This window comes from Protopterus annectens, chromosome 7.part0 (assembly GCF_019279795.1).
Source record: "Protopterus annectens isolate FY-2018-M chromosome 7.part0, PAN1.0, whole genome shotgun sequence".
Taxonomy (NCBI): Eukaryota; Metazoa; Chordata; order Ceratodontiformes; family Protopteridae; genus Protopterus; species Protopterus annectens.
Window position 1 is genome coordinate 923701849 of NC_056739.1, and position 21493 is coordinate 923723341.

General features: G+C 43.5%; 1 protein-coding gene across 3 annotated transcripts in view; it reads right to left on the reverse strand.

The window, feature by feature from the left end:
• Window positions 1–498: 498 nt before the first annotated feature.
• The window catches only part of PKM (pyruvate kinase M1/2), a 73100-nt gene continuing 52105 nt past the window's right edge, over window positions 499–21493 (reverse strand). For 2 of the 3 annotated variants that reach the window (XM_044077508.1, XM_044077506.1), the window contains exons 9-11: window positions 17819–17985; window positions 3649–3830; window positions 499–1511 (exon numbers count right to left, since the gene is read on the reverse strand). In XM_044077508.1, coding sequence (XP_043933443.1) covers window positions 1405–1511; window positions 3649–3830; window positions 17819–17985 — 456 coding nt within the window. In that variant the 3' untranslated portion in view covers window positions 499–1404. Of the gene's footprint in view, window positions 1512–3648; window positions 3831–17818; window positions 17986–18601; window positions 18769–21493 lie in introns of all 3 variants that reach the window. The other variant, XM_044077507.1, reaches the window with a different exon arrangement.

The following is a 21493-nucleotide window of genomic DNA, read 5'->3' on the forward strand; positions in this document are numbered from 1 at the left end:
TCCACACTGGAGATCCCCATCTTCCTGAACAAAGCTTAGTTTGATATGTCTACAGGTATTGTCAGGAGTCAGACTGTTTGGACTGGGGCAGCTGAGCTTCAACTATACCTGCAAGGCCATGGCCAAATGCTGCATTTCACCTCCAACACTAATCCCTGTGGTTCTGAATGCAGTAGTGGCTTTCTTGAAACATTCATGGTCAAAACTGAACTTGTTCAACTGCAATATTGAATACAATCTTCCCTTGGGATGCTTACTAGTATCCTTGCTAAAGGATAAACTAAACACTTTTGGATACAAACTCTCCCAAAATTACTGTACTCCTTGATCTGCCACAGACACGTAAATGTTTTAGAAACCGCACACAAGGATACCAGAGATGCAAAGCAGCAAGGTCCAGCTACCATTCAGTGCACAGTTCAACTGAAGTAAAAAAATTAATGCTTAAACACTTGTATTTACAAAAGACTGTACACAAAATTACCAACTCAATGCAAATGCTGATAACTCATTTTATTATTGATGCACAGCAGTACACAACTGATACTGGTGGAGTGACTCAAGTTATCTGACCGAAATCAGATGAGTGCAGCAGCGTCAAAATAGGGTAAAAACACAATTAACCACAGAAGCCTGCTGGGGAGTGAGGTGAGAAATTGGGTATCTAAATATTTAAAGTGCTACAGCATCTAGCCATGTAGTCTGCCAAAACCTTCTACCTTCAGTTTTAATACATCACAGGATACCTGAACATCTTCAGTCTCAGCAAAATTAGACTATTGCACAGTACTACCAAATGCAGAATTTCTAGCTTTTAGTTCAAGCAGTGTCAGCTTGCATCTCAATTCTAGAGATGAAACCACAGTCCAAAATTGATTCAAGTATCTGCATGGCATACTAAACATTAAAGGCCATGGCTGGCAGCAACCAGTGCACATTCTAAGCGTACAATTTAAGTACTCCAGATACCTTTCCCCAACTGGCCTATTGCCATGGCATGTACAAGTCTCCTGAAACATTAACACTAATCTTGCCAGTTAAACAATAAATACAAATACATATTTAGAATGCCTTTTTGTACAAAAACAAAACAAAAATAAATATTTCTGAAACCAAGTCTTTTGGAAATGCACTGTAAACGCGACTGGCTTCTGCTTGCCAAGAAGCCTTTAATTTGGTATCAGAACCTCCTTATGCAAATACTGTGTCCAACTGGCCACAATTTTCAATACAAGACAGGCTGCGTTTCTGGAGCAAATTCAGTTTCCATTAACATACCAGACATACACTTTATTACAAATGTAAGGTGATTAGTTGCAAGTAGTATCTGCCTATGGCTCTTAAGGGAAAACATGACGCTGCAGAAAAATCAGATTTGACGCTGTAGGAATTCAGACTTTAAATTCAGGGAACTGGCAATACGCGCATGGTGTTGGTATATCCAGAGCCAGGGCGCCATCCAGTCAGCACTATGACAACATCACCTGTCTTTATGAAGCCACGAGCCTTTGCTAAAAAACAGAAAGTGAACATGCATAAGACTCAGTACAGTCTTCAAATGAAAGCATTGACATTAAGAGCCAGATTACATACAAAACCACTTGCACTATTTAGACATCTGGCGATTAGGTGAAAGTATGTCAAGTGAAGCAGTCTTATACCCTGAAAGGGAATTGTGCAGTTAAGTGTGCCAATTACACCTCAAAGAAAAAAAATCACTATTGAAGGAGCAGATGCAAAAACACTGCACCAGCTACAAAAAACATTGACACTGGCCAGTGAATGGACCCCAACTGAGTGTTGCATGCAGATACTAGAACATGCTCTCAATAGCTATGTGCTTCTGCACAACTCCCATGAAAACACTGATTTGCTCTGGTGCCAACTGTAGACTTACTAGAATTCCCAAAGCAGAGAGTACAGTGTGTACACTTACCACATTTACCATAAATTTAGATTGAGTGCATTCACTGTTGCAGTTCTTACAAAATGTGTTATCCAGCTCCCCTAAATTAGGGGTGTATGGCTAGTGTAGTTAAGCAGCAGTTAAAAAGGCTGCCATGTTAGCCCGTTAGCCTGTGTTCATCTTGCAGATGCCCTTAAGATCTAGCAAGTTAGCTAGCTTGTCTAAAGAGTAGAACAATTCTAAAAATGCAAGGACTGCAACAGTGAAACATCCAAGAGGAGTCATCCAGCCATGCATTACTAGCAGTCAGTACACATTTTAATCTAGGGCCAGATGACCCAATGGCATAATGGCAACTACCCGTAAGACCATCAGGTTCAGACAAAACATTCCCACCTTACAACTTGCCAAACTTGGGAACAGCATTCAAATGGGCTACTCAATATATGTAGCCAGAGATTCTCAATAAGGGACCTTTATGACCAGCCATTTCCCTTACAACCCTCAATTCAAGGGTAAAACACTAAGGGAACTCAGAGAAAGCAATCCATAGTCCCTCAGTGGCTCCATAAGAGGCCAGGCCTTTCCCTTTGTGACTGGGAGGGAAGTGCGACTGGTATGCTCTCCACCTGTACCACAGTATTATTCTGTGAAAGACTAAGGGAATTCACAATAATCTGCCAAAGTGGTAGGCAGAGGAGTTAATCCAGTCCTGTGAAGCAGCAGTAGGCAAATTTAGAGTAAGGACAAAACATCTACTGGTAGGTTGGACCCAAGGACTGGACAAACCTTGAACTTCTAGCATGGTCAAACAGGGTAACAAATCTGCCAGTCTCTAGAAACAGTACTGCAGTCACATGGCTGTTTAGACCGGTCCATAAATACCTGAATGGCTGAAAAGCTGAATATTCAGCTACTTGAGATCAGTAGTACAGCAATGATCAGAAAATTTGCCCTTTCACTAGTCACTCAGTTGGTATATACAATTAGCAGGGGTGTGGGCACAGCCCCCACAAAACAATTTCAAGTAAAGGAATATTCTGCATTTTAACAGTTGAGGTTGTAACAGGGACCTGTTTAGACCATTGCTCCACCCTCTACCTCAACTATAAAAACTTTGTACTTTCGTCAATTGCTGGCTGGTAACCCCCATCTTCACACATGCAGTCTCATCTAGCTACAGCCAACCAGCATATTTGAGTATTCATTGTATGCACATCAGCAAATCCATTTGCCACTTTCAAAGTGGCAGCAATATGGTAGTCCTACTCATAACCCCCAATTATGGCACTTAAAGGCCTACATGTGCCACCAGAATTAAGAGTACTAAAGTTAACTAGTTCAGATTCAAATCATGTACTGAAACAAATCTGCTCCTAAGAGAGGGGCTTAAACTGCAGTAAGCATGGTCCGATTTCATCAGAAACAACTTTACACTGCTTTTCATAAGTATCCTGAACTGACTCACTACCATGAGTACTATTTCAAAGTTTTGAAAAAAGTGGGCTTATGAACAGTCACTGAGACTGTTAACAGCATCAACAGCAGCTACCACTGAGAATCAATAAATGGCACACTTACGCCATGTATTCCTCTGGGATAAAATACAGTACATTTCTAAAACTGCTGCAACAGTATGACAATCCTGTACAAGTCACTTTCAGCTATTAAATACAGATATAAAATGCTAAACTGATGGTGCTAAAATAAATCCAGCAAGACAAGCTAATTTGCATACATACCAACATCCATGGCAAAGTTCACTCTCCTGTCAACATCTTCAGCCCAGGATTCATGAACAGCTTCCTTGTACAGCACTGGAAAGATGCCACGGTAAAGATGTACCTGGCGAGCAGTTTGTCCATTACGGGACAGAGCAATTATTGGAGCACGAGGGCGGTACCTGGATACCAAGTGAGCAGACCTGTGAACAAAAAAACATTAGTCAGTACCTAAACAAAAGCATAAGCTAGCTTGTCATTCCCCTGGATACTGCAGTCTCCAGTTAACCAGGTCAGTTACTGCTACCTGCAAACTACTGCACTACTCTAAAGGAGACTGGTCTATTTCAGCAAATGCTTGTCACCCAAAGCACAATCCCAAAGTGGACTCAGCTGCTGCCACTTGCTCTGCTAGTGGGAGAGCATGCAAGAGCACTACTCCCAACCCTATCCTTTGCCTTGTCAGGACATTAAGTGTAAACTACAAATGTTTAGTTGAAAAACTGTATAGCTAAGGGTGATGTTTCACTACAAACTTTGCCCCACAACAAGGATAGGCCAGAGTGGAGGTTCTCTGGAGCTCCTGCAGTCCTGTAGTAAACTGGCAGAAGTTACTCAAACTAAAGTCTTGTCAGAGAAGTGCCACCTAGGCTTCAGAGCAAGCTTTAACTGTTAAAACTTCAATAAGTACAACAGTGAAAAATCCATAACCATAGATTTAGTCTTCACTGTTGGCAGTACTTCAGAACCCCTGCCAAAGTTGGCCTGATATCTGGCTAGTATACAAAAGCCTTTAGGTATGCCACAAGTATGCTCTTCACATAGCATTGTGCATAAAAGGTGACACCATCCTCTGAACAAAGCCCCAGTACCACCAATTCAAGGAATACAGGCATCAGTACATCAGAAATGGACCAGGAGGGAGTGAATACTGCAACAGTAAAGACATGTACAGTTATGGAAAGATTGCACAAACTAAAATGTTCCATCACAGCTACAGTATTTACATTGAGGGAGTGCCAAAACCAGGAACCAGCACAGCCCTTTAAGCCATGAAAGATAACCCTACCAAAACCAGCTCTAGCAACTCCAACTTGTAGCACTTGGTAGATGTACACACAGAAGTCCAGGTAGTTTCCTCAATAGAGGAGACATACAAACCCTTTGGGGTCACCAGAAGCCACAGCCCTAGTAGAATGAGCTCTCACGAAAGGAAGCATCTCAAAAAAGCTAGCTTGAATACAGCTAATCCCAGTGACATGGATCCAGCATGTGCAGCACCTTCACACTGGCAGGTTGCAGAAGTGGGCAAATACTGATAAAGTGACAGTCACTATGAAGCACAAGGAAGATCTGCAACAATGCTTGAAGCTCACACGGACAAAAGGACCAACAAAGGTAGTCTGTCAAGAGCAACACTGCAAGAAGCTGCAGGCTCAAAAAGGAACCAGAGAATTTTTCAAAAACAAAACCAAGATCTCTGGGAGGCCAAACATGAGCCCCTTTTAGGAACGTGTCTGCAAATCTAGAACCTAAAGTCAGACGCTAAGTGTGCCTTAACAGAATAAGCCAACCCAGAATTTAGCAACTCAGATTAGAACAAAAGGAACATCCACTGAATAGACCAATGTTTTAGACAAGCAGGATTTGCTAGTATTAGGTTTCCTGGCCTCCTGCAGGACCCCAAGCACACCCTCAGGAAAAAGGACATTGGAGAGACTGGTAGTGGTAATGGATGAGATTGGTCTTGTGATAAGGTCCACCCTGCAAGGCAACATTGCCTTCTGCTAAATGTAAATACAGAAGAGTGAACCAAACAGCAAAGTAGAAGTCTGTTCAGAGGGGAGGCACAGATCCAGTACTAGTACTCCACTGGTGGACAAGGTCCAGAATCATGATTCCATCCCACAAGTGGGAGCTTCAAAGACCTGCTAAGTGTGCCACAATATACTGACCTGAGGGAATACAATACATCATACATCACTTGATACAGAAGAGCCCACACCAGGAGTGCCAGCTAGCAAAGATTGTTCCCACCCATTTACATAACCATCTGTGGCACTGTCTGTAGATAGAGAAGTGCCATCAAAGAGTGTGCCAAGAGTTCAAAGTGGATTCACCAGTGAAGTTCCTTCTTGAGAAAGGAGAAGCTACAAATTTTAGGGGATCCACATGAAGCAAAAACTACATAAAACTGGCTGAAAGAGGCCAGAGAGCTGGGGAAACTGCAAAAGGATCTCTGTAGAGGGAGCCTGAAATAGGACGTCCCAAATACCTGGACCCCCTGAAGCCTGCAAAAAGGGACACAGGAGAAAGGCATTTGAATACCCTTGGGGCAGTAGAAAGGCCAGAGGGCCAAGCAGATAACTGAAAATAAAAGCAGAGAAGTGCAAAAGCTTCTTGAAAAGATAATTAGGATATGAGCATCCTTTAGATCCAGAGAGGAAGAAAGAGGAAAGTCTGGAGGGATAACATTTAAGGGTGACACCAAGTGTTAAGATGAGTACTTAAGACCAATTTTAGAGAAGTACTTGAAACATCCTTGAGTACAAACTCCTCTGCCTTAGGGAAAGATACCAAACAGTGCCTCCAAAGTTAGATCCCAAAGCACCTCTGGAAAAGTTGACAGCTCCTGGGGGCTTTCCACACCAAGAAACAAGCCTGGTGAAAAACTGGACATGATCAATGAATCCAGAGTAATCTGTAGCCAAACTGGCAGAGGAAAGTGGCTGGGAAGAATAAGACAGCACCTGTTCATCTAGAAAGGGAGACAGGCATGGAAATATTAGCAAGAGGGGCCTGCTTGCCATCCTTTTTGCCCTTAAGGGAGACCTGCAAATCAAAGGCTGTCTTATTGGGGTAGATTCACTGAAAATGGAGGATTGTTCCTATAAAATGGAGAGGATTACATTCCTACAAAGCCTTGTCCTCATACTGAAGGGACACAGCAGCAGCTTTGGTCAAAGGGGTATCCATACCACCTCACTGACCCAAACGCAACAGCCCTACAAGCAGCATCAGCTGCATCATATTTGATGCGATGAGCCACCTGACAGGAAGTCCAACAGGGAGAGCAGAAAGTTTACTCTGGAACTGGAGAGCCTAGTATTTGGACATAGGTACTCAATAGCCCTAAAAGGCTAAGCAGTAGAGGTATAAACCAGAGCGCCAAACCATGGAAGCTACCAGAGGGCAGGGAAGCAACTGACAAGGCTTGTCAGAGGCTACTGATTAAGGGGTCAGCAGCAGGACATCTGTACAAGATACTGTGCCAGAGAACCATTGGGTTTCTTGGGAGCAGGGGGCTGAGAATATGTAAACTCAGAAGCATTGGAAACACAAAGCAACCACAGCAGAAGGTTTGGGAGTCCACCTGCAGCATCTTGTACATAAGACAGCAGAGCACAATCCCAGTTAACCTCCATCCTTGAGATTGTCCAAAAGACCTCAAAATGAACCAGCAGTACCCTCTCCCCGAGCATCAGAGATCTGCAAAGCCTCCTTGGATCTGCTTAGTCATATCCCTGCCAGCCTCCAAAACCTGGTTGCAACAGAGGACCAGAAGCTGGGTGAATCTTCAGGCACTCTTCTGCAGACCTCTACCCCAGGTTGAGCAGCAGAATTCCAGCCTAGGCTTCTTGGCCTTCAATGAAGGCTGTCCATGAAGTTCCTGCAGTCTTATCTTTTGCAAGTTTAACATGCCGATTCAAGATAAAGTGCTAGAGAGTCTGCTACAAGGTTTTTAGGTAGCAAAGCCAGAGATGGAACAGAATGAATGATCATACAAGTATACCAAGGCAACATACACTATTCTTGGCAGTCTTAAGAGGAATGTCTCCCACAATGGCATTTACCCTTGGATGACATGAAACCCCACAAGCAACCAACAGAATGTTAACATGCAAAGAAATGGCACTCATACTGGTGAAAAAGTTGAGGCTCAGACATCACCGTTATACTCAATGCCAAGTGAGGAGCATACATGTAGTGTACCTGAAGGAAATGCAAAGGCTTTGATACGTTACCCTTGGAAGGAGATCCCAATGTAAATACTCTATTTCAGTGAAGGACATCTCCCTCTTACCCTTCTAGAAATGCAACAACTTCACTCAGATGAGTGATGCTTCCAGCTGTTTAGTTGCAACCTAGTGACCTCTATGCATTAAATTTGAATTCCAAAACTATACTGCATGCAAAGCATTCTTTTAAGCTTACACAATGGCAGCAAACTAGCCACCTACTACAATTTGTCATTTTTTCTAAACACCAATCAGAACAGGCAGAACTGCTTGGCCTTGTATGAAAGTGCTCAGCTGGATAACCAGCACTGATGACAGTACTGTTTAACCCAGTGTTGCAGATAAGTTTTTTACAAATAGCATTTACTGTGACTTAACCCTTTCAAATTTCAAGTTCAGCCCAAACTAAGATTAGAGATATGAACACCAAATGCATAGGCTCTGCCCATTGGAAATTGCAAACTTCCAGGTCTATATGGGGGGGGGGGGGTCAACTAAATACAACATACTATCCAAAAACCAGCTAGACCTAAATGACTAAGACAGCATGATATGGCCATATTGGCAACCTACTCCACTTAAGGAAAGACCCAATACCATAAAAAGTAACCAGATTCCCAGTCAGTAAATCCCATGTGGGGGAATTCAGCAGCAGGTACACTGCCATCAAGGTAGGTTTTACCAAGCTACTGCTACCCATACAAAGAGCAGCTACACTGAACAGAGAACCTGAAAGGCACCAGAGCAATCAATTAAATCAAGCTAAAGTTCTAAAACCCAAGAGCCCAAACCATAACGGATCCCAGTTCAAACTACCCCACAGCCTGCTTACAGGTCCCTTCCCCCATTCTTTTAAAAATTTTTTAGAAAGACATTACCCTCCCAACAGCAGGTACCATTCTAAGCCACTTCACATTCAGGTTTTGACCTCCCTGCCAAATCCAGTTTTAGCCATTACGCCTTGTACCTGGGTGGATGCCCTTCTACCACACCTCTGCACTCAAGCTCAGATTTGTTGCATATTCTACATGTGCTAGAGGACCCAGGGAAAAAAATCCTAAAACTCAACTTAAGCAGTTTCTCCCCATACAGTTCCACTACTTTGCAAATGGAACCCACTTTGCCATTTCATTGCCTTAGAATCAAAGGGAGGGAATACTACCTAGTTGAGATTAAAGTCTCATATAATTTGCAGAGGAATGACTGCACCTGCATGACATACCACAGGCAGCTTGGCAGTACCAGACAGGGTAATCTTGTACAGGTAACTCACAGCTGCTGTAGAGGGTTAGACCATTTCCCAGTCTTTACAGACAAGAACCTGCATATGGTTTCACAAAGACTTACCATTTTCACACAACTGGACAAACTGCCCAAAAATCAGGGGGTTCTCTGCATATAGAGAACCAGGTGGCAAACCTATCAACTAGGGAAATAGTGGTGCTGGTTTAACAATCTTTACATCCTTTCTGCTAGCAGTGGTCACTACGATCAGCAGCAAGTTTTGACTGGGAGGATGGTAAATTCAGATCAATTTCAAGATGAATTAGTAACTGTACAACTTCTATACTGTACAACAAGCCCAGAGGAACAAAATTAGGGCCATTCAAGAAATAAAAGCAGTCTCAGAAGGTAGACAGTGACCAACTAATCCGTTGGAATGAAATGGGGAACACCACTATCTTGTGCAACTCAAAGCAGACTAAATGGATTTTGGAATTGGAAAAGTAACTGATGTCAACACCTACTGGCAGCAATCTGCCAGCACATGGCATTTCTATCAGAAACAGTCAGGGAATGAGGGTTACACTACCTCAGAATTAAAATTTAGAACTCTTGAAATTGCTCTGAAAGTGTCCAGCTAGTCTACCACCTGCTTAAAGCAGAGCAGCAGAAATTCTTGTAGTAGTTTTATTTTGAAAGATAGCAGAGCATGTTCATTTTACACCACAGGACGACAGCCATCTAAACAGCTGCTCCTAGGGAATCTGTGCCCAAGCTCTCCAAGCCACACTACATTCATAGTAAAGCACATATGCGACATCTAAAGCAGCTACAGAACCAGTTTAGGTGCAACTCTGTACCTAGTAAAGTAGATGTGATGCCCTTGTGCCATTTTATACACAATTTTCTTTGTGCTAGAAAGGATCTCATTTGGATACAGATTGGGCTTTCCTATCCCATAGTAATTACCTTTGAAAATAACTGGGATCATACCAAATGAGGGGGGCCATGCATGGGAAAAAGCATTTAAGAGGTACCTTAGATTAGTCTAGCATTTAGTCAACTCTAGAAATTAACTAAGATGGTTTTAGCCAACACAGGGATGTAAACGCAGCTATAACAACTTGACTATTTGCCTTCCAAGTTGCAGGATACTGCTACCTTGCCTTGATTATGGCAAGAAGCTGCCTTTGGACTAGTTCAAAGGCCTGTTTAGTCCATTAACAGGACCATGTCCACCTGCACCTTCCGATAACCTGGGAGTGCTAATGTAAGATCCTTGAAAGGCCATTTAACATTGTCTAAATAACCCTTCAGTGACCATGCTTACACCCACTAGGTGAGATTCCCCTTGAAAAAAAAAAAAGAAAAAAGGGAAATCTGAAACACCTCTAAACCCAGCTACACTAGTATAAAGACTTGGCATTCTAGTTACACACCTTTATGACTGCAGCAAGCTCCAACAGCTACCACCAATTCACCTACCACTGAAAAAATGATAGGATGTACATCTGCCCTTGTGGAAGAGGGGTACAGAATAAACAAACCTTTAAGCAGATCAGGCCAAGCCAGTGCCTGACCACATTACCCACTGGGGTAGTTAAACTACTACTGGCAGAGTAAGGTAATAGTCAGTTGAAACAGCTGAGGCATGTACCTTTAATGATGTACAAGAGACCCAGTTTGAAGTAGGGTTGGTAGATGTTCCTGCTAAATTAGGGTTTCCACAACTGAGATCATATAGAGACTACCTTCTGAAAAAGTAGTCCTGGAAGAGATGGCTAGTTACCCATGCCATTGCCTTAAAAGCAACATGTTGAAATGCTGACAATTTGTCAAAATCCTGTCTACAATGCAGAGCTTCAGACAATTTCTAAGACATTTGCATCCCATCTTTACCATTCAGATACTTCCAGATACTGTCCGCCCACATAAAGTACAACATCCAGCTTGTCATGCTTTGCCTGAAGTCACTTCTGCCACACCCCAAAAGCCATCAGAGTACAGACAAGTGGCCACAAATGCTGCAACCTAGCAGAGTGAACAGCAGAGGTACCCTCTACCCCCTACATTACAAGCCTAGCCATTTAGCCCCTGCCCCAGTGATCAGACTAGGATGAAGCCAAAGTCCTGCCATGATCTTCCAGCTGACCACCCTACCCACAAGACCCTGCAGGATTCTAGCCCTAATGCACAAGTGAAGGATATTAAAAGCAGCCAATAGAAGTCATACCTATATTGCAAAGCTGCTGGGGTAGTATGGGGATGAGGCACTTCTGGCAGCAGTTACTTCAGGAGGTATATGCACTTTTCTGGATGCCACTTGGTAAAGTGCTTGCTGCAAGGTTATTCGGGCTCTCAACCACAGGCTGCACTGCACCAGTCAGCAGCTTCCATTCCACAAGTTCTCTCCAGTGCTTCTGATGCTACTGGATCACCTGGGGAACACCAAGGGCTTTACCCCCCTCTACTGTATGAAGGTAGTTTCAGTAAGCCACCAGTCACTACCTCAAGTCTCACTTGGTGAGAGACCACTACTACACTTGAACAAGCCATTGACACAAGGTAATTTGACAGTGCAAGACCACGTTTTGAATGAGAAAGCTTGTAAAGTAATTTAAACAGCTGGTACATTTTTTTCTGTAGGCAATGCAAGTATAAAAGGTTTGCAAAAACTACTTTATTTTGAAGGGCCAACTACTTGTAATTCAGCACGTCTAAACCGGTTCAGAAGGTGGGAAAGCTTTTCCAATAAGATTAGAGGTTTTAGTAAGTTACTGGAAAGTGTGGAAGTACCAAGTAAAATATATACAAATACTTCTGCAGACCACATGGGTCTTTCCAGTTAGGCACATGGTCAGATTGATCACCTGGTGGCATCAAGGGCAGCCCCTTGCCAAATTGGAGTAACCATGCCAAGACATCTGGAAAGGGTTTTCAGATAGGAAAATGTGCTTGTGTAGAAGAGTCTTACAAATAAAGACGCAAGACAATGAAAAACTGTGCTCCCATAAGAACATCTGAAGGTCAGCCTTTCAGAAAAGCTCTAGATCGGAAGTCCTAGGACCCATTTTGATAATCAGATCTCAGAAGCAGGAAAGGGAAACTGCTTACAATGTGGACATCTGAGGATGGATTTCAGAAGAGTTACTTTGCCAACATGAATTAGCCAATAAGAAAAAGGGACAGCACAGTCCTATGCAGTTTCCCCAGCAAGTTCTTCCATGCTTGGTTCAGGTACCCCACCACTTTTGTTTATGCATATAGCAAATGCACCCTGGGGATGAAGGATTGAGACCTGGGGTGCAGTGGTGCAGCAGTTTGCCTCTTGCTGTGAGGTGACCACTCTCATCTGGGGTGCCTTCTGTAGAATCTGCACATCCTCCCTGCATTTGTGTGGGTTTCTCCCAGGGCCTCTGCTGAAATGCTCCATCCCAGTTGGACTTTCCTGGTAAATGTTAACCTCCAAACACTCACCTGTTACCACCACTCCTTGAACAGTTTACCCATTGGACCATCACATCCCAATAAATAGGGTCTAGGAGTTACAGAACCTAGAGCCCACTGCAGGCCAGAAACCGTATTCTTTGTTGCTGGGCATGCTTAACACTTTCCACCCAATGACTGGTTCCAAGACTTTCTAAAGGGGAACCGGAAAAATTTCAGACTAGCAGAGAATTAAGTTACAACCCATGGTGTGGTGGGCTGACTATGCTCCAAAATTTGGAATGCAGCCACATGAGGGTGCAAACCTGGTAAAGCTAAAAGGCTTCCAATAGCTGCCATCACATGGCAATTTGCCCAGTAAATGTGCAATCAGGGCTACCCATGTGGCAAGTCACATCTTAAGTGGGCAAAGGCACCTAGAAAAATAGGTGGAGATTCAGAGTCGCTTATCTGTAGGCAAACAAGCTAGGACTTAGAACTATGGTCTTGGGTGCACATGCTCTTGTCTCCTTAAAACTAGACTTCTATAGTAGTCAGCTAGCTAAAATGGAGCAGTCTTTAAAAGTTTGCATGTAACCACATTACCCAAATGGTCAACCTACAAGCCATTGTTCAAATATGCCAGTCACCTAGTGGTACTCTCCTAAAGTTTGACTTATACAATTCTAACAGAAGTCTAACAGTAACTGCCCATCAGTTACTGTGGCACTCATGCAATCAAGCCTCACTGAAGTCCTTCATTTGTACTCCTGCCCCTATTCTTGTGCAAACATATACAATCCCTCCCATCTACATAGATGTGAGGAATACACTTCTACAGCCTGCAGAAACTTAATTCTAGTTCTGATTATAGAACATACAGCAGTCCCATTTTGTGTTTAGCCTACAATGGGGAGCACAAGTGCCAAAGAGTGGCTTGGCCTAGCCATGCTTCCAGTAACTTACTAGTTCTGGTTACATAATCCTAGTTTATCCAAGCTGTATTGTGGTCAAACTAGTCAGCCAGAAAGACAACTTGTAGTACCCAGTAAATACAGGGCCATCTCCAAAATAACTGTACATGTTTACAGCTATCCCATATGGGAAAAGTGAATAGAGCAAGTGGTCCACTTTAATACATTCTGGCAAAATGGTTCAGCTATACCCCACCCCCAGAGAGACTGAACACAACTGGGAGATCTGAAGTAGGCCAGCAGAGCACTCTTGCATCCACTAGGGTGGGCCAAAATTAGATTTTAGAGCAGTTTACACTGTACCACAGTGCACAGTTTTTTGTGAACTAGTGTTTAGTGCTCCAGTAGATCTGTTAGCAAAGTGTAGTCAGAAATGCCAGATCTCACTTCAAAGCGAGCACAGTACAGAATGACACTTTCAGGATTGACTGTTCTACACAGCAGCTGGGAGCTACACTCCCAGACTACAGCAAGAGAAATTCCTGGGCACAACTAGACAGGCAAGTCCAAAGTTCTTAAGGCATTCAACAGGATCTTTTCAGCATTTCCTCCAACACTCCAAAAGTGGATAAAGTGGCACACAGGCTGCACAAAGACAAACTTGAAGTTCTCTGGATAGGTTCTGGTACAATGCCTGTCTAGCTCAGGTCCACCACTCAAAAATCTATGTGCACTTGCAATCCAGCCTCCACAGCCAAAAGCCTGACACTTAAGGTTGAACAAGTTTGCCACAAGGCACTTACTGTTTGCCTTTTACCAGATATAAAATTTTAATACAGTAACTGCTCTTAGTTCTGGGGAAAGTTGGACAGTACCCAAATCCCCAGAATCATCTCTGCATGCAGATACAGTACAGACTACCATTTCTCATCTGGGTATACACTACAGCCTTTGCAGAATGCAACAGCCATGAGGCCTAGTGGTTATCAAAACTGAATACATTGCCATGCTACCATGGAGATTATGGAAGCATGGTGCCCACCAAGTCATTCAAATGCACAATTAGTGACACTGGAATTACACATTACTGTTATGCAGCTTTACTCCTGAAGGTTAGCAACTCCAGCACCAAGTATAGCTAGGCTCACAGCCTGTGATATTTACCACCATTACATACAAAAGTGAAAAGGTTCATTTTAACCTCCAAATCTCTAGTATCTACACTGTTTGGGAATCTGCAAGAACAGTACAAGGAATGGAGTCCTTCAAGACAGGTCTCATTTGGTGCAACTCTGATTTAGAGATTGAAAACCTCAGACTTTGTGGTATCAGGACAAATGCTTTATACCATTTTTCAAATTTAAAATTAAATGCCTTACCTGCCAGTTAATTTTTATCATATTGATATTTAGGCTATTCCAACAAGACCTTGGTGCCATGTGCCTCCCAACAGCTCTGCAACACAAATTTGGGAGAACCTGGCAGTAGTCATGCATGCATATCAAGTTACACTAATCAAGTTAGACCATTTTGAGTTTGCACCAAGTATATTGCTTTATGCAAATGCTAGCAGTATCTTCCTAGCACATTCTAGGACTTCAGGATCCAAACTTGACCTAAACTTGAATGCTAGTTATGTTAACTGAGCAAAAATGAATGAGACCTTCAAGCACTGCTCAACCAAGTGACACCCACCCCAAGTGTTCCTATAGTAGGTAGCACCCACATCAAAAATGCTCCTGACCAGTAGAGACCTAGGTGGACCACTGGCAGGGTCCAGCCCCATTTGCCACTTATGACTTGGAGGACAAGGCTGCAGGTGACCTCTATTGGAAGTGCAGTGAACTGGATGTTTCCTCAAACCATAATCCTGGCTTTAGCAACTGTAGCCTGCCTAGCTTCTGACCCAATAGCCTGGTAGGCCACAGTAATGTCACTAGAAAGGTGGCCTCCAAAGAAGCTAGTGTCCATTGAGCTGGGGCAGACAACTTCTTTAAAGGAAGTCTCCTGCTTCTTTGGGACTGCCTTGGAACCAGCAAATTCTATAGCATGTAGAGGCAGAGTATTACCAGACTGTACTGGGAAGAATTTGGCCCTATATGCATTTACATGGCTTAGCATGTGCTTTGGCCCCAAACAAAGACCGGTCAGAGATGCTTGCCATTTTAAACATTTGAGATTACACATTCCCAACATGTTACTTGTTGGCCAGATTCACTTTTCCTGCATCACTGATAGCAGCCTGCAGACAGACTTGTCAGTGAACCTTTACATTGGTGTCCTGAAGTCAGGCAAGTGTCTGGTAGCACACCTGGTAGCACAGCAGAAATCCCAAGACTTCATCCAAGTATACTAATCATTTTTGCAGAACAGAGGGCCTGTAGAAGCTTGCCACTAGGTGTTCTGAAGTCGCCAACAAGTTGCCCACATAACTGACGAAATAAACTGACCCATCTGGAAGTGACCAAGTTATTTCCAGACAAACTTTGGAGCAGGAGCATGTCCACAAAGCAGCATTGTGAAGTCACTAAACACCCAAGTGAATGGAAAAAGCTGTGCTAGATGGGTTCCATTGCTTGCTGCCATGCAAGTAATACCATCTTCTGGTGCAGAACAGCTCCCTCATGAAAAGGATTTGCTGCCAAATGCCCATTCTTATAACTTCACTATTTGACATGGGGTGGACCAGCATTACAGATGGGCAGACCAACCACCCCCCCACCAAATCACTATATATGGGACAGCAAGTGAGGAGGGCTGCAGAAAGTATAAGCCGCTGCCACCATCTTTGCAAGTGGCAAGACAACAGCCCACTGAAAGATGGCGTTTAAAGGATCGCACAGATTAGGTGTCAAGTCTTTGTGCCCTTATGGAACCACTGAGAACTGCATCTCCACACTTTGCACCATGCACACACTGTTGGGACCCCTTCAATGGCTCTAGTTACCAATGTGACACTGCACATACAAGAGTGCAGCATAAGGGGCTACAGCTAGGTTGAAATAATCCTATTGCCTAGACCAATTAATAGTTTTGCCTTGGAGCCAGGATGCTTTCGGATCCAGTTTCCATTCCTTGTGGCAAGGATTCTTGATATACCAGTACAGTGTGGTGGGATGGTCAGTCTGAATGGTTTACTACTCTAGCAGATCTAAAATGGAATGTTGAGGAATGACTAACCCAGCAAGGTGCAGCCAAGCTAGAAGAATGCTGACCGAGTCACATTACAAAATGCCTGTTTAAAACCAGATATGGTAATTTGCTCAAAGTTACAGGTAATGGTTAGACCGCAAACATGTCAAAAAAAAAAAAAATACGGGAATGTTGAGCAGATTGCCATTAAGGTTACTACAACTGAAGTAAAACTTTTGGGGCACAATGTCACCTAGCCTTTCATGGTTAAGTTTTACACACTCAGGAGACTGCCTAGGAAGGAAAGTAAGAATACCCAAGCCCTATGGCAGGATCCTCTGTGGACCATCTCCTCCATATGCCTCATTCCTGGAAGAGCGACAGAATGGAGTACTAGATTCCCACAACTTACCCGACAACTTGGGAACCATGTCCACCAGCACCAGGGCATCTTTCCCCAAGGGGAAAGAAAGCAAGCAGATTCCACATATGGGGAACACTGCAAGAGTCTACTGGGCTCTGCCCTGTAGGAAAGACCAAGCTCAGACAAGTGACCGAGAGGGCTAGTGTCACAAATGCAGGAGACTGCGGCACAGTACTGGGAACAAGGGAAACAGCCAAAGCTCTTCAGCATTTACTTAACATTGAATTTTGACTGAATGCCTCTGCATATTAGGTCTTAAAGTCTGATGGGCCCACTGACCCCAGATGCCAAAGAAACTGCCCAAGCTCAGCAACCACCCTGTACAAGGCGTGGAAGCCAGAGCCACAGGTAGGTGTGGAAGCCTGCATGGCACTAAGTCTCAAACTAATGCAGAAGTGAACAGTCAGAAGGGGATGCCTGTGCACCTCCACCAGGTAAGCCAGACATCTGTTGAAACTTGGAAAGAGGGCCCTTGAGGGGTGTCCATGTGGTTAGAGATGACATGGCCTAAAGTGCCTAAAAAGGCAGTTTGAGCCACACAGGCCAAGAAGTGTTTCACAAGTTTGGCAGACATGTCAGAAATGGCATTTGAACTTCAGGAACAAGCAGCCTTCCAATTTCGATGCTGGACTGAAGGCATGCCAAGTAGTTGATGGGCCACACATCTGTTCCTGCAACCAAAACTGTTAGTTTGCATTTTGACTATTACAATGTAATAAATGACAACATCTTAACAGAATTCAAAAAAGTTTAATAAAACCCTGGTCACTACACAGCAAGCACTTTGGGGAAAGTGCTACCCCTAGTCCACGAATGCTCGTGGAAGATGTTCCCAAACCTGTACTTCACAGCATAGTAGCAATAGACCAATTGCAATGAAATTGGCTTGAGACACCCCAAGTGAGTAACAGCAAATGCTCCCCAAATATAAATTGCACACAAGTTGGGCAATTCAGCCAATTACAATGTAGCAGGGCTATGCTACTGAAAATGCACCACGCTAACATTTAAAACACAAAAGATCCACATTACCACCACCAAAATCATCCTACCTTCCAGACTTTGTCAGCACAATTATAGCTCCAGCACCACACTTGAAAGAGGCCTCAACAGCACCGATTGCAGCAGCTTCAGTGGGATCCTTAGTCATGGGTGACAAGCGTCGAAGTTCCTCAAACAGCTGAATGTGATACATCGCAGCCTCTGCCTCACGGGCAATCTAGGATCGCAAGGTGTAGGAGGGCAAAAATTCATATCAGTGTGCATTTGAAGTGGAGCTCACAGCTTTAAAATAAGCTGCAAGACCAAGGATTGCAGCAGCATACAGTCATGTAATGGTTTGGAATACAGTCTTTGGACATAATGCAAACTCACCTTTAGAACACTTGACCAGTTGCATGGACTGCCAAGTATGACCAATATCTATTGTTAATATGCTGCAGTTTTGTAGTGCCCAGTAAGTCAAAATACTAAGTCAGGTTGTGCACATTCCATGCCCTGGTGAATACCAGAGTTTCCAAACCCTCACTTTCCATGCTGCTGGCTGGCACTAACCACCTGTACAGGTGGTGAAAATTTAAAATTTACAATTTGCTGTTCCCTCCATAACAAATCAGAAGTAAAATGGTACACAAATTATAGTAAAATCAGAATCCAATATCCTGAACTCAATTTACAGGATGGTAACTTGTATATAGTGACAGAGCACAAGTCATAACCTAGAGATTCCAAGACCTACAATTGCACAAAAGCTTACAGAATTTATGCAGCTCAAAGATGTGATGAAAGGCCTAAAAACTAGATTATCCATGCTGTGCCCTTACACCAAGCCATACCTGCCAGAATTAGTCAGAACTATCAGTGCAGAAGCTAAGCACTTAAAAGAAGTTGCCACGGCACCTATAGCGACAGCATCAGAGAGTTCCCTGGTAACAGGTGTGGCACGGGAAAGCTCTTCAAAAACTTGACGGTGAAACATAGCAGCCTCAGCCTCACGGGCGATCTAAAGGCCAATGCACCAGGACCAGACAAGAAAGCAAGAGACAGAGAAAAAGATGCAAAGTAGCATTAGAGACCTACTTTTAACTTTTTAAAAGTACTAGCATGCTGAGTTCCCATTAAGGAAGGGTACCAACTACTAGAATGGACATGCAACCTTGTGAATATACCAACACTACTGCACTTCACTAAGTTTCATATCCAGCATTTTAAGCAAAAGCAAAATGGGCACTGCAAAAGAGCATAAAAGCAGTACTACAATCCTGAAGAGTCTACCCTGGAGTACCCCCCATTGCTTGTTAGAGCATATGCCATGTTTACTGTAAACCCTGCACCCATGGAAATGCATACTGTGGGAGATGCAAGCTACCATGCCCCATTGTATGCCATGCTGACAAGTGCTTGCATTCCTCATGCCAATTTAGTCCATTTCAACTCCTCCAATGGAGTGTAAAATTTGCAAGGTATAGTAATGACATCATGTTGACTCTTCAAAAGCAGCTAAAATTTGATAGCCATGTTATGCTTCTCTGATCAAAGCACTATTAGTTGCACACAACCCAAATGGAAATTACTGCAGTATGGGGTACCACAGCCAACTAATCTTTTGCTGACAGCCTACACAGGTACTTTCCATGCAACCTCTCCCAGTCAAAGTGGATGGGACCAGCTCAGAATAGCAACAGTCAAATTAGCATATGCAGCAGAATCCGCTCAGTTATGGTTGGAACCGTTGAATTTAAACACATTACCACTTCCAACATGGCAAAAGGTTAAAGCTTTGAGTTCTCAAAAACCTTGAAAGTTATGCTGGTTCAAATCAACAAGTTGTAGATCACAACCACTACAAAATATACTGCATTAAACATAAAGACTTTGTTCTGATCTCCAGAGTTGAACTTGCCTAGCCAGCATGACTATACTTTGCCCATGTTAACTGCAGTCTACCCAGCTCTCCTAGGCTTCCAAGCCAATACACTGCTACAAGAATGCAGCACTTTCCCTTCTCTGCATATTAAACTGGTAGTGTGAAAGAGCCAAACTGGAAAAGGCATAGTTGACTTGATTTCCAAGTTCTGCGATTACACATTTGTTACACTGAGCAAAGCTGTTCTAAGTTACAAGATTAAGTTTCTACAAGAAACTGAGACAAGTGTCTGGTACAACCTTGCAAGCTGTTCTGCATTTTACATCTGCCTGTAGTGTCTGAAACAGATCCACACCCCCACCAAGTTCAGTACTTCTGAAGTCCAACTGAGATATTTTGCCTTTGGTCAGGAGGCAGCAAAAATTTAGATTCAGCATTCCTTGGCAACAAGTTTGCCTGCATTTACTACCTTCACTATTACCTTGCAAAGTGGTCTGGGGACCTAGACCAAAGACTCCTCAGTGGGTTATTTAGTGTGTACTGCCAGGGACAGTGCTCTGCATTTGTGGCAAATCTGAAATTGTTAATTCTACTGGGTCATGTTTTCTGACCACAGTGAAACTGGATAATTTCCCATTATGGGATATTAAAGGGTAGTACCTAGAGATTACTCGTGTGCTGTTAACAGTAAAGTGAGCCATACCTGCCCTTCCTCCTGCAGCCAAACACTGCACTGTCTAGCTACAAAGACATGCAAGCCCCTTTTACTAGGGCCAGATGGATGCTATGAATCCAGAATCTAAGAACCTACTCTGGAATAAGTTTGGCAGGAGCCTCTGATTGCAGCAGGATTCAAAGGGTATCAAATAAGGATTTGCCAGGTCCAGAAACACTTCTGCAACTTGGGACAGGCTTCTGCACCAGCAGCCAGCTTAAAGTACAGTTTTGTACCTACCATAAATGTAGATGTCCGATGGGTATGCATCTGCAGTCATAACATATGGGTTGTCCTGCCTCAGGCAGCCCTTGTCTGGGTCTGGCCTTGATGTTGCACTTTCCTATAAAGGCATCAGCCGATGCCATTTTCCTCAGTTTCTTGCCCCAGATGCCAGGTGCCCTCTAGGAAGGCTAAATTTGGATAAATGTTGAAAATTCCAAACACACACACCCAATAGATTCCCCCAGCTAGCTGAAGGACTGCAGATGCATACCCATCGGACATCTACATTTATGGTAAAGGATGCATCTGCAGTCATAACATATGGGTAGAATACCATAGCCAAACTGGGGGAGGAGGTACCAAGATAGATCCCCTGTAAAACTGCAGTTGCAAAACCTGCTCGGGATCTGGAGTATAAAGATAGATTGCAATGCTTGGCAAATGTAAGTAGCAGCTTCTAAAATGTCCTTTGTAGCCACCCCTCGTAGGAAAGCTGTAGTGGCTGTGGCTCTTTGTGGAGTGAGGCCTGATTTTCAGGAGCTGTCTTTCCATGACAAGAGTAGCAAAAACAAATGCAATTTCCTATCCATTTTGAAATTGTCCGTTTGGAAATTGCTTTTCCTTGCACTCCAGTTGCATATGCTACAAGTTTTAGTTCTGTCCAGATAGTAGTGTAGTTGTCTGTGTACATCAAGGTGTGCAATAGTTTTTCCCCCCTGTTCTGTGGGTTAGGCAAATAGCTTGGTTCAAGGATACCCTGGATACCACCTTTGGCATGAAAGTAGGATTGGTTCAGAGACTCTATCCTGGTGAAAAATAAGGAAAGGCTGCACTGCCATTAGTGCCTGTAACTCGGATACTCTTCTTGAAGTGATTGCCAGAAGGAAAGCAGTTTTCGAAGATAAGAACTGTAAGTCTGCT